The following is a 14511-nucleotide window of genomic DNA, read 5'->3' on the forward strand; positions in this document are numbered from 1 at the left end:
TTACAAGCAATCCTTTTGTACATTAAGTTTTACTTTTAGTTAGTTGGAAAAAGATTTTTGACATTGGTAAAAATATTAATTAGGTAGGGCTGAGGTGGTACCACATTATAGTAATAAAAGTATTAGAAAAGTGATTCTCAAGGTATAGCAATTATAAAGCAGATGAAAACTTGAGTGACAAAGACCTAGTAAAATTCTCTAGTAAAAAAGTCAATGCAACTCATGCTACAAAACAAAAATGAGAAAGTCATATAAATAAAGCAGAATAATGTTCCAGGCTTTAGGGTAGTGAGGTTAGGTGGAAAAAACCAATTCTAGAATTGCAATAAATCCTCAGTGAAGAATCTTGGTTGTTTACTTGGGAGTTCTTAGTCTTTTTGTTTTATGCCATTTTAAAAGCCCTTGGTCTCAAATAGCATCTGGATATGTAAATCAGTTGTTAATGATATATCCTAAGACTTCAGTGCTAAAGATATTCATGAGTCTGATTCATATTTGAAACTCAATTCATTGAGACACTAAATGTAAAACTAAGTGAAAGCTATAATACTCATATCTAAAAAAGGATGCTACATTTTGCAGTAATATGTATTTCCAGACTAAGAATTTTTCCCTCAAGAAAAGTAGAATTTAAAGGATAAGCTTCTAACCAGCTAGCAAAATTTACTTTCGACATTTTTCATTTTTTTCAAAATCGATTTTATTGCAGCCAAAACAGTGGAATTAACTGTACATAATAAACTATTATATATATATACACATTTTAAGTTATAGGGAATAAAGTTTATTTTGGCAGAGAGTGTTAAACAAAATTAAAGTTGCATACATTAGTAACATAACTCAACATCCTTAATTTGGTATAAGTGTGACACATTTTCTTGCTTTCCTGTGTTCTGCTAAATCACCATAACCTAAACTGCTTTATAAAACTGATATGCTGAAATTTAATTTTACTGTTTTCGCTTACGCTCTGATTCCAAACAAAACTTTTCATAAGCTTCTTCTATCTCTGGGTCCATCTCATCATCAATATCATCCAAGTATCTGTGAAAGAAGCATATATGACAAGTTTAATGTTTTTTAATTCAGAAAATGTCTAAGATACTACGCCATGAAAGTAAGTATGTGTCTCCCCACCCCCCATGACCCTTTCTACCAACATGTGACAAAACTCTCTTGCCAATCCTACCAATTGCTGATGGGTCTTTCTCCTTCTTCCCCCATTTCTAGTACAAGGCCATACGTTGAAATGCCACAAGTTCATTAAGGCAAAGAGAATATAATGCTTACCAAACAAAACTTTAGAGGATAACCTGAAATTCAATGCCAAGGACAACTTTAATTTCCAGTAGTATACTCTCGGCAGGGCTGAATCCTCCTAACTGTGCTTGGAAGCACATTCCTGTAATTTTTTTCTATTAAACTAGTACATAAAAGTATGTTAACATTAGAAAATCTTACACTGACTTATAATTAAAATGTTACTACTTAGAGACAGAATAAAGGTGGTTCATTTTTTTTTTAAACCTACAACACATGAGATGGGATAAGAAAAACTGAAATCACAGACTTAATTTATTTCCACCCTCCACTTATGAAGAGGAGAATCCAAGAAGCCTGTCCAAATTCACATGAATTGTGAACAGAACTGGAACTAAACCTCACAAGTTCTTGGTCCTTCCATATACAAAATGCAGTACAATCTAACGATAAATGAGTAATACAGTAAAAGTTTATTTTATTACAAAGAATGGCAGATGAAGATTGAGAGATGAGAACAGGACTATAATTTATAATTTATATATATCAGTCCAAACATTTTTATATAATTATCTGGTTTTAATTTTAATCGTTTAACAGCTAAGCTTTGAGCCTTTTTTACTACGTGCCAGGGGGCTGTTTCAAGTATTTATGTATCTCATTTAGTTCTCAAAAAAAACTCAAGGAGGGGTCTACTATTCCTATTTAATAGATGGAGAAACAGGCACAGAACTTACCTAAGATCTTACACCATTAGAGTTACTTATTTAAAGTCTTAGGTATAACAATAGTTTTTATTTTATAAAAACTAATTGTTTGAATATGCTACATTAATAGTTTTTCCACCTTAACTATATTTAATTTTCAGAACCATAGTGTTTTCTCTAATATGATTTTCTGAAAAATTTTGGTAAATAACTACTACATACATACCACTGTAACACCATTAAATCAAAATGCACATTCTTTCATCATCTTTTCTAGTCTAAACTCCATCTACAAACTGTGGCCACAGAAATTTCACAAAGAAAACAGCTAAGATGAGAATTCCCTGGCAGTCCAGTGGTTAGGACTCCACACTTCCACTGCAGGGGGGCCGGGTTCAATCCCTGGTTGGGGAACTAAGATCATGCTGGCAAGCCACGTGGCATGGCCAAACAAAGCAAAACAACCCCCTCCCCCCAAAACCAAAAAAACCCAAAAAAGAAAGCAGCTAAACAGAACTTACGGATCACCACCCCCTGATAAATCTGTTCCATTTTCTTCATAATCTGGAAAAAAGTCTTCTCTTTCAAGTAACTCTTGATATTTCTCTTGGTAATCTACAAAAAATAAAAAATTTTAATGCTGAAAAATATTCATATGAAATGGCCAGTTATCCCTAAAAATTTTTTTAATATTATGGCTTTTCATTTAAGCAGATACATTTAAATAACAGTAAGGTTCCAATTACATATTTAAGAATATCTTTTACAAAACTTATATTCTAATTGGCTTGCTTTATCTCTCCCCACCCCCAAAATATGCTCATAAATTATACAGTTGGCCCTTGAGGGTCACTGACCCTCCACACAATCGAAAATCCACATATAACTTAGTCCGCCCTCCTTACACACGTTTCCTTTGTATTTGCGATTCAACCAACCCTGTGTAAGTACTGTAGCACATATTTAGTGAAAAAATCCACATATAAACAGACCTGTGCAGTTCAAACCTGTGTTGTTCAGGGGTCAACTGTATATTTAATATTCCTCTAAATGTAAGATGGAAATCAAAGCCACTATGAACATAACAGAGTACATTTCACACCCAGTGTGCATGCTGTTTACATTCTCTGCTGCTTCTTTCCATCAGACAAGATATTGTCCTAACTTGTTGGGGAAGAACATGTTTCTTCCATACTACTGTTTTTCCTTCCACAAGGAGGGATTTCAATCAAACCTCCTAGTTTCTGGCTCCCCCATTAAGCCTTCCCAAGGAGCTAAAGTGAGCTACCTGGCTAGTAGGTAAGAGCCATCATTGCTTGAAGTTTCTCAATCAGAGGAGGCTAACCTAGCAAATGTTCTGAGCACAGGAGATTTTCTTTTCTTCTCTCTCCTTAGAGACAGCTGGAACGTAGATACCTGATAAATGTTTCAGCTATACTAGCTTTCCCTTGGTTGGGCTCTTCTAAGGCAATAACAGGTGATATTATAGCTCTCCATCGGCCAACTGTCTTAAGCAGAGTTACCGAGTATCTTTTAAGATTAGCATGTGTGTATGAAGTCCTTACCTCTGAATAATAAAATGGGTCAGTGTATATTAAAACTAGTTATCTTATAATTAGTTTCTTGTGAACAACAGCTACCTCAAATTTCGAGAGGATGATGTAATTACATTTAACTCGATAGAGACCATGTTTTTCCAAGATTGTCAGTCTCCATAAAACTCTAATTCTAGCTTAAAGGGCTAGTGATATTTTGATACCCAATCTTGGCAATTTGGAGACAATTTGAACTATAAAACCTTCCTGCAACAAATACTTAAGGCAACAGATAAAACATTCTTTTAAATGTACGAATGAGTTCACACACACACACACACAAAATCAAGTCACCAGATGACAGAAACGAGCAGGGAACTGAAAGCCATACATAACTACTGCAGCTGGGAGGCTGACAGACCAGGTGGTCTTATGAACAAAGGGCTTCAATTTTAAAACCCACAGAAGGTCAGAAAGCAAGGCCTTGAGTCCATGTGAAACAGAGAGATGGAATTCATGCCCCAAGTCCATCTCACCAACACAAAGGCTGAACATTCAAAGAACTGGTATTGCAAGCAAAAGGCGAACCAAGGAAAAATGAAAAACACCTCGGTGGCATAGGGAGATGGCAAAGAAGCTTGGTTGTCTGCCTGGGTCTGGAGTGAGGACCGAAGTACTCTGAAGAAACTGGTTCCCCAGAGAATTTTTAACAATGGGCCTGCACTTCAAATTCTATTATCCACGTAAAGAATCCCTACGACAAGAAAATAGAAACTTGTTCCAAGCCAGTATTACCCCTGTGGCTCCTGGCACAAGCAAATATAAACCCCCCATTTGGAGAGATGTTCCTACAATCCAAGCCACAAGTTTTCAAAAACAAAAACAAACAGGCAGTTAAAACGCTGGAGCAGTCGTGAAGGGCCATAGAATATGCAACTTAACTTCAAACGATTTAGAAAAAAAGTGAGTGTGGAGAGAACAAACGATAAATGGAGTAAACTGTTGAAGGTACATCTGAGTAAAAGGTAGATGGATGTTCTTTGCACCGTTTTTACTTTTATAACCTTACTGTAAGTTTGAAATCACTTCCACAAAAAAAGTTTAAGAAAGACAGTTAAATATGAGATTGAAAAAAAAGATCACAACATAAATCATTTTGTGTATGACAATTAGAAATAACAGTAGGGTTAGAATTAAAAGAAAACAAAAATATGAAGCAAAAATAAGCATGTTTAGAATGATGAGAAGAAAAGGACTCAAAACTTTAAGATCAAGATACTTTGAACAAAATGCAGAAACAAAATTCAGTTTGAAAACCAAACTGAATTTCTGTAAATAAAATAGTCACTAGAAATAAGTAGGAAAAACAGATTGAACAAAGATGAAGATCGAAGAACCAAAATGAGTCAAGGTAGCGTCAAAGAATAAGGGAAGAAGGAAAATTTGTCTCACCAGACATAGCAAGATTTACAGTAGGTAAGAATAATTAAGAATGCAGTATTGGTGTCAAGACAAACAAGAAGAAAGATCCACATTCATGGACACAGGAATAAGACACAAATCTATAGGGAGTTACATGGTACACAGAGGGATGTTTTGTCCAAGAGAGGAAGGATGACCTGTTGCTGAGATGAGTAACTACAGAATATTTAAGTCCTACCATTTACCACATATAAAAACTAGCCAGATGGATTAAACACCTAAATATAAAAAGCAACAAGGTTTAGAAGACAATGGAATTTGATCATAGTAAGGAAACTTAAGTCACAGAGAGCACAACCAAGACTTTAACACTCAAAGCTTCTATGTGACAACACATGAAATGGAAAGACAGCACATACTGGGAGAAACTAAGGATCACTTTCCAGGTCATGTTAAGTAATTAACAAATCAGTAAGAAAGACAAATGATCCAACAGAAATACAGGCAAAGGACACAAACAGGTGATTCTCAAACAAAGAAATCAAGAGGTCAACAGAAACATGAAAAGAAATTCACTACCACTAGTAGGGAAATAAAAGTTTACAATTTCATACAATCAGACTGACAGAAAAATAGGTCTGGTAACAATAAGTGTTGCCAACAATGGGAAATAGGAACTTTCACATGTTGCTGGTGGGAATATTAAGTGGTATAATCATGATGGAAAGCAGTTTAGCAACATTTAGTGAAGCTGAAGATGCATATAGCCTATAATGTAACAATTCTACTTGGTTACCCTAAAGAAATTCCTGCATGTGCACAAAGATTCTTAAAGATGTTTGCACAGCACTGTGGGTAGTAACAAGTGTGAACCAACCAACCATCCACAAGTGGGAGGGGATCTATAAACTGTGGTCTACTCTGAGTAGGTTATTATTTGGCATTTAAAATGAATGAACTAAAGCTACATATATATCAATCAACATGAATACGAAAAATACTGAATAAAAAATAAGTTGCAAAAAGATGTGCACAATAAGGCACCATTTAGGTTAATACTGCTGTGCATGGTAATACCTATCATTTACAGCCATATATGAAGTAAAAAGACAGCACAAGGACACCAATGTCAGGACAGTAATTACCTCTGGGGGGGTAAGTTATGGAAGGACTGGACTTGAAGGTGAGGTATCAATTATAGAAACAGAGAATGGTTATTACTATCTACAAAGGGTTTTATTTCTTTGAAAAGACCCAAAGTATACATTGATAAGTGAAATTGGTTCAATCTTGACAGTGAATCAATATGCCCTTTTCTGTGTGTGTTTTTATATTTTTGAATATTTCATAATTTAAAATTGAAAAGTTAAGCAGTTCTTCTTCCTACCTCTTTGTGCTAGAGGCATAGGACAGTCAGTGCCTGCTATCCAGAGGAAACAAATGGGAAAATTCTGATAAACTGGTTGTAAGTTTGTTCAAAGTGGGGAAATGTTCTCTTGCTCACAGTGCAGTTCTGTTTATCACAATTAAAGCACTCATTCTATAAACGGCTCTTTTCTGGGAAGGGAAGTGTGCAGAGATTTAGATTTTAATTAACTGACCCACCAAATATTAATAAGGTCCACAACTCTTAGTATCTGCAAGTATTAACCTGTACCAATGAAAGCTGCTGACTATATAGTGAACTACAACCATCTTTCCCTTCCGCTTTAACTACCTGAAAGTTTAGAGTATAAAAACAAAATATTAGAGGAAATATAAAATAAAAACGCTTGCATTTAACTGAGGGATTCTTCCAATCCTTCATTGTTAGGGTGACAAGACACTATATACTGAATCAAATGTTCGACGTGAAATGGTTCCAAGTGGTAACTAGAAGAATATTCTAGTGAGACAAACCTTTACCCTATATTTTAGAATGATGTGAACTCTTCAAAAAGCTACAACTTGGGCTTCCCTGGTGGCGCCGTGGTTGAGAGTCCGTCTGCCGATGCAGGGGACATGGGTTCGTGCCCCGGTCCGGGAAGATCCTACATGCCGCGGAGCGGTTGGGCCCGTGAGCCATGGCCACTGGGCCTGCACGTCTGGAGCCTGTGCTCCGCAACAGGAGAGGCCACAACAGTGAAAGGCCCACATACCGCAAAAAAAAAAAAAAAAAAAAAAAAAAAAAAGCACACACACAAAAAAGCTACAACTTTGTGCCAGTGAGGGTATGGTTTTCTGTAATTTACTATCTTACCAAAAAATGGTCGGAAAATGACTGAGACAACATACCTGGATCAGCTGCAGTGAAAGGAACACCATCAGATGTATAAAATGTTGGCTCATTCTAGGAGGAATCAGAGCGATTAAAACATGTTATCATTTCAGAATTGATTTTTTAAAGCACATTAATTGAGCATGGCTGATTTCATTCATCTGTACCTGATAATACAAAAACAAACAAAAAACTAAATTCCTAGCAGCCACTTTCATTTCACTGGGAAAGTCTATGGTCTTCAGATAACTATTCTATTATCTCAAGTTCTTGTGGGTCTAACCCCACTGTCTGCCGCCTGTCACACCCTTGGTGACTTGGTGCGTCGTGCACTGTGATTTAGTGTCAGCTGATTTTTAGTTGTGGTTCCCACCCCCTGCAACCATTTTTTTCTTTAAGTATTTCCAAGACTGGATTGTAAGAGCATTCCTCCATAGTTTCTTTCTGTTTGATCCTGTCGAGCGGTTCAGGGCATCACTGGCCTGGTAACCATTTTCATTTTCTTAATTTACTTTACTACAAAATGCCAAGTAAAAGTTTGAAATGCAGGCCTTTGATCATGAATTCTCTGGAAAAACTGCTTTGAGGAATCCCTACACTAACCCAAGTCCAAGTCAAGCCTTATTCATTTCCCTTGCCATTGAATGGCTCTTTGTCTAGTCTACCCTTTCACTGAGGATTCCTTCCATGGCTGCCATGTGACTCTAAGCCAGTGAAAAGAGTTATTAGGTATTACATTCTGAGATAAGTTTATATAACTTATCTACAAATTGCCAAAATTGAATTCAAGCAATAACCAAATTTAAAATGCAAACCCTGGCATACCATAAAATAATTAGGATCATTTTCAGGTGTTGCTTCCCTGTATGTTGAAGTTGCATGGACTCTACCCCAGTTACTTGACCGGAGTTCTACAAGCTTCAAGAGCATCTGTTTTACATCTCTGCAGACAAAAGTTGAAAATGAGTTAAAATGAGCAAGTGTTACTGTGCTCTAATATATCACAGATGCCTAAAACGTTGTTTCAAAAATTTAACATGCTTTGATATTCTAGATATTTCCTATAATAACACAAATTTATCTTTTTTAAAAAATGTACATCACTCCTTTACTATACTGATCTGGAAAAAAGGATTTAGTACAGTTATGCTCAAATGCGTACTGGGCCCAAGTGGCAGGCCAAGCAACTGGAACATGATTCAGAAATCTGGCACAGTGAAAGACACACTTGGACGTGATCAAGAGGCATTTCACTGCCATAAAATAATAAGGCAGCGGAGGGATTCTAACACACATGAGAGGATGAACTCCTACACCTTAGAAGTCAAGGAGCTTATCCCATGTTGGTGTAAGGAATGGCTTATTTTCTGATGACCACACGTGGGAATATTTCAACAGTCATCAGAAACCCCAGAAGGTTTTTTTTTAATTATATAATTTTTTAATCTACAAACAATAAATGCTGGAGAAGTGTGGAGAAAAAGGAACCCTCCTGCACTGCTGGTGGGAATGTAAATTGATACAGCCACTATGGAAAACAGTATGGAGGTTCCTTAAAAAACTAAAAATAGAACTACCATATGACCCAGCAATCCCACTACTGGGCATATACCCTGAGAAAACCATAATTCAAAAAAAGACACGTACCACAATGTTCACTGCAGCACTATTTACAATAGCCAGGACATGGAAGCAATCTAAGTGTCCGTCGACAGATGAATGGATAAAGAAGATGTGGCACATATATACAATGGAATATTACTCGGACATAAAAAGAAACGAAACTGAGTTATTTGTAGTGGGGTGGATGGACCTAGAGTCTGTCATACAGAGTGAAGTAAGTCAGAAAGAGAAAAACAAATACCATATGCTAACACATATATGTGGAACCTAAAAAAAAAAAAAAGAAAAAAAAAAGTTCTGATGAACCCAGGGGCAGGGCAGGAATAAAGACGCAGACGTAGAGAATGGACTTGAGGACATGGGGAGGGGGGAGGGTAAGCTGGGATGAAGTGAGAAGTAACACTGACATATACACACTACTAAATGTAACATAATAGATAGCTAGTGGGAAGCAGCTGCATAGCACAGGGAGATCAGCTCGGTGCTTTGTGACCACCTAGAGGGGTGGGATAGGGAGGGTGGGAGGGAGATGCAAGAGGGAGGGGTTATGGGGGTATATGTATACATATAGCTGACTCACTTTGTAATACAGCAGAAACTAACACACCATTGTAAAGCAATTATACTCCAATAAAGATGCTAAAAAAATTATATACTTTTTTGTAAAAGTAAATACAACACATAAACATCCAGGATTGATCCCAATCTTCTGGAGCCAGGGAGGAAATATTTGTTTGAACTGCCACGCATATTACACTCATTCTCCACTGGAATGACTACAGCCACCCAGTCACCTGACCATAGAATAATACAGGACCGGCCCCTGGGAACATAAATAGGCCTCTTGTTTTCCCTCATTGGTCATGCCTTAACATGGTTCCCCCCCATCCCTTACTCAAGCAGGTCCTTAGTAATAGACAAAGCATTAGCAAACCCCCCTGAATTACTTCCTGTCCACCCTCTTGGACAAGTCTTCCCTTGCTTGGACCGACAACCCTGCCCCAGAGGTGCCATTCTGACTAGACTGCATGAAGGGAGTGGGTGCAAGAGAAAAAAATGGCTAATAGGAAATTGGGAGCCACTGGTCCCCATCTGGAGCTACAACTTACAGATGTGGTCAGTTTGATACGTGTAGGGGAGAAGTGCAGAGGAATGGGATGGGCAGGGAGGGTGTCCTTGGGAGTAGTTTGTCTGCTGCTCGCCCTCCCTCTTGGCCTTGCCCTGGGCAGCCACAGCGTCCATGGCTTTACACACAGTCTCCTCAGTCCCCCAGGAACTGCACAGGCTTGATGGGCTTCATGTTCTCGTCCAATTCATAGTCAGCAGGCTCAGCTCCATGACAACCTCTTCAGAGACCCCCTTTGCCTGACAATGCCCCTGGAGGCTGGTGCCATGGGCTACAGCTAATGGCCCTTTCCCCTCCTTGATCTGGAAAACTATTTCTTCCTTCCAAAAGGGCAGAGCTCTGGTAATAGTATCCTTCAGACTCTCACAGGAGGGTAGCCAATCTCCAGTGAGGTCTCCATGCCTTCGATTCTCACTGATGTTGCTGTGGAAGGGACGGCTGGGCTTCACTGGAGGCAGTGGGACTTCAGAGGAGCGCCTTCAGATCTGCACTGGGCCTCGCTGTGCTTGGCAGTGGTTTCTGCTTTACTGAGGCCAGACCCCTCACTGCTGAGGCCAGACCCCTCACTGCCACCCACTGAGGAGCCAGTCCTCACCTCTGAGAGCCACACTTGGTCAACGGCACCCAGCACTGTCCAGAGGGTCTGAAGTGCTCTCTTACGCACTGAGGTGAAGTCTACATGCTCGCGCCCCACTGCCTGGCTCCTGCTCTTTTTTTTTTTTTTTTTAAGACAGGCTTGAAATTTATTCCATGTAACTGACTGTGGCTATATATGGTTCTTAAAGGCAGTGCGATCCTGCTAATAACACTTTTATACCTCCAACTGGACTTATAGTAGTACTTTACCCAAATATTTATTGAGCTTAAAAGTATTAATCATTTTATTTTTTAATGGGTTCATATTCCCACAGGAATATCTTAACTTCTTCCATTCATAAGCATAATTGAAGAAAAGTGTCTAGGTGAGCAGAAGCCATAGGTAAAAAAAAAAATTTCTGTAGATCTATAAAGAGTATTCTGATGAAGCACAACAGATTAAAAACAACCCCAAAGAAAAAGCAAGGAATTGAGATCTACTGGTTATCTATATTACTTCTTTTCTTACCTGCTGCAATGTGCGTCTAGGACAACATTTTCAATTCTCTGAATAACTTCTTCCATATCAGTCTTTCCTTTTTCCTTCCAGGCATCTTCTAAAACTGACCCTGTCAACTAAAAAAGCAAGTATCAGTAAAATAAAGAATTCAATAAAGTACAGAAATTCTAAAAAGATATTAGTAGCAATTCAAGCATTCTTTAAACAAGACGAATTTAGCAAGTTAAATATTCCTAATTATTTTCTACCATCTAATATTCAGGAATCGCTATACTTTTTCTTGACAGGGAAAAGGAATGAACTATAGCAGAAGTTTAATCATAGGCTTTATACACCAATGACTGTATGGCATGTTTGCTATATGACCAAGGCTATAAAATTTTAATCAACATATCACTTTTTGAAATATGCAACATCCAACAAGTATAGAAACTCAGAATTTAAAAAACACAATCAGGAAAAAATGAGTTAAAGATATAAGCAGGTAATTCACAGAAACTAAAAAAATGGCTTACAAACAAAAAAAGGCTTTAATTCACTAGTGATTTTAGTCACAGAAATGCAAATTAAAATGAGCTTTTTGTTTTTACTCATCACGATGACAAAATAAAACCTAGGATTGATTCTATCCATCACTGATAAGGATATGGGAAAAGAGGTATACTCATTCACTGTTGGTGGGAACACACTCTGGTTCAGCATTTGGAAGGGAAATTTGGCATTAGTTATCAAATTAAGGTATACATGCTCACTCAGCCACCAAATCTATAGGTAAGAATTTAAGTTACATAAACAACTGCATATATAAAGATACAGTGAAAGATTACTGACAGTGCCACAGTGGCTAAACTGAAAATAACTGTTCAAGGATGGAATGGATAAACAATGGAACACTGGGAAGCTACTGAAGAAAGCGCCATGCAAAAATCCAAGATCTTCATTTGGTGGTAAAAAAGCAAGCCACAACGAGTAAGATCTTAAGAGAGCACACATGCAGACAGAGGAAGGGAAGGAAAGGGACTTGACGTATGGGGTAGAGTGAAGGACTTCCATTTTTCACTTTTAAATTTTGCTTCTTATATTAAACAATAAGTATATATTGCCTTTCCAATATTAAATTCGAGAGTAAAGCAAAATGTCAATATTTAACTTAAATAACTTACTCTTGGATCTATTTGTGTATTATATGTACTTTCCTTCCTTTAAATTATACACTAAAGGGATGAAACAGTTACATTTTAAGAAAAAAATAATTAAAACCTACCTTCAGTAATTTTACTGCACAAATTAAGTTGTCATCCATAGGATTAGAAAAGAGGGCATTCAGCAACTCCCGAAGACCGACCTGAAGAATGTCTGCCCTTGTAACCTGTCCATTTGTTCCTTTGATCTTTTGGGGAAAAGAAAATGAAAAGCAACTATGCCAAAATATAACACAGATATACAAGTGGTCTAACAAAGTACTGGCAAAATAAGTGTTTTAAGTTAAACAATACAAAACATATGGTCAGGGTCTTCCCTGGTGGCGCAGTGGTTAAGAATCTGCCTGCCAATGCAAGGGACACAGGTTCGAGCCCTGGCTGGGGAAGATCCCACATGCCGTGGAGCAACTAAGCTCGTGCTCCACAACTACTGAGCCTGTGCTCTAGAGCCCGCAAGCCACAACCACTGAGCCCACGTACCACAGCTACTGAAGCCCGCATGCCTAGAGCCTGTGCTCTGCAACAAGAGAAGCCACGACAATGAGAAGCCCACGCACCACAACGAAGACTAGCCCCCGCTCGCCGCAACTAGAGAAAGCCCACGCACAGCAACAAAGACCCAACACAGCCCAAAATAAATAAATAAATTTATATATATAAAAAAACATATGGTCAGGATAATTTAAGCCTCCTTTAATATTACTGCCTCATAAAGCAGTCTCTAGCCTATTAACATCTTTTTGGGAACACAGAGCTTTTTTCTGCTTTTTATACTATTTAAAAATACTCTAACTTGCATCAGAATAGAATATGTATCTCAGCTCTCTGGCTTGAAGAACTGTAGGTTCAGGAGCCATGCCTTATCTTTATAACTCCCACCACACATATCATCATGACTTCTACATAGGAAGTTCAACAGCGTTCTTAAAGTGACAATTCACTTAAGGTACATTTTATATTGGTGCTCTTATTTGGCTTATACAAAAATAAACTGAGAAAGATTAAGGCATGAGATTTTTTTAAAAAATTAAGGCCATCTGTGGTAAAAAGGGATAGTAAATTAGGCACGAGACTGGACAAAGACCTTTTAGATGCACTGACTGAGATGTACATTTGACGGTGGATTCATGTGTCTTTTCAGTGGTATTTACAATACTAAGTCCTCAAATCAGAGTTTAAGAAGGTATACCGATATCTGGGACTAACTAGTCAAAAAAAAAATCAAGTAAATCCATTACAAAGTAATATTCAGCACTTATGTTGCCTACCAACAAGCATATACTCAAGTATACCACCAATTTAGCTGTAGACTTTGCATAAATACATTCTATATAGAAGATTAATATATAAAATAGGACCAAAAAGAACTACTGTAGGTGAATTAGGTGAAAAACAAACAAACAAAAAACACAGAAACTCTAGTCTCTCCCCTCTTCAAAGTTTTATGCTCTGTAGGCAAGTTGCTTTTGGGTCACCATCTGAAAGTCAACATACTAAATGTGCTAATATTTATGATACAAGGATTCAAAAAGGTGTGACTGTCTGTACTCCAAAAGCTTGAAATCACATGTAAATCATGGCTTTCCAAAAGTACATAAGACTTTAAAATGCTTAGTAACTATCTCCCAACACTGCCCATGAACAGAAAGACAAAATGGTACATATGTTCCATTTGAGGACAGATACTACCATGAGTAGGTACTGAGACTATTTTCTTTATCTCCCATTTCACTCTTAATGTTATAAAAGAGTAAACACAAATCCCTTATTGAGATCAATTTATATTCTCAGGCATTGTCAGTACTAAGAAGAAAAATTTCTCCTCACCTCCAGGTTAAGATAAAGTTCTCCCAGAAAGAGTACAAATGCATGGAATCGTTTTCGAGTCACTTCATCCCCTTTTGCAGCTTGATCTTTAACTTCATATTCAGTCCGACATCTAATAAAGACATACCTTTTGTAATCTCACATTGCTTTGTTTTTTAAATAGTCAAACAAGACGACCATTTGTCAGTTTGGTTGTTCACAAGCAGTACAGAGGCAAGTACAATGCACCAACACTCTGATTTTCTGTAATAAAAAGTGTTCCTGTCTATTGTAGCGATCAGAATATGTATTATCTTTTCATACAAAGATTCCTAGTTTTAAGAAACTGATAAGAATAGTTGAAAATAAACCTATTACTAGAACAAATTGTAACAAGTTACAGCTACATAGATTTCATGAGGTTCGTGGTATATTGGCACTAAAAACAAAACAAAAAACCTCACTGCCTCACCTTAT

At 37.5% G+C, this 14511-nt stretch overlaps 1 protein-coding gene and 1 pseudogene across 2 annotated transcripts in view; both read right to left on the reverse strand.

Annotated features, from left to right (window-relative positions):
* Nucleotides 1–697: 697 nt before the first annotated feature.
* The window catches only part of PAIP1 (poly(A) binding protein interacting protein 1), a 29044-nt gene continuing 15230 nt past the window's right edge, over nucleotides 698–14511 (reverse strand). The window contains exons 5-11 of one of the 2 annotated variants that reach the window (XM_060092862.1): nucleotides 14056–14167; nucleotides 12291–12416; nucleotides 11036–11142; nucleotides 8007–8124; nucleotides 7199–7253; nucleotides 2489–2582; nucleotides 698–1044 (exon numbers count right to left, since the gene is read on the reverse strand). In XM_060092862.1, the coding sequence (XP_059948845.1) occupies nucleotides 951–1044; nucleotides 2489–2582; nucleotides 7199–7253; nucleotides 8007–8124; nucleotides 11036–11142; nucleotides 12291–12416; nucleotides 14056–14167 (706 nt within the window). In that variant the 3' untranslated portion in view covers nucleotides 698–950. The remainder of the gene's footprint in view (nucleotides 1045–2488; nucleotides 2583–7198; nucleotides 7254–8006; nucleotides 8125–11035; nucleotides 11143–12290; nucleotides 12417–14055; nucleotides 14168–14511) is intronic. The other variant, XM_060092863.1, reaches the window with a different exon arrangement.
* Nucleotides 8131–10862, reverse strand: LOC132485767 (phosphoglycerate mutase 1-like; annotated as a pseudogene).

The sequence above is a fragment of the Mesoplodon densirostris genome, chromosome 3 (genome assembly GCF_025265405.1).
Source record: "Mesoplodon densirostris isolate mMesDen1 chromosome 3, mMesDen1 primary haplotype, whole genome shotgun sequence".
NCBI lineage: Eukaryota > Metazoa > Chordata > Mammalia > Artiodactyla > Ziphiidae > Mesoplodon > Mesoplodon densirostris.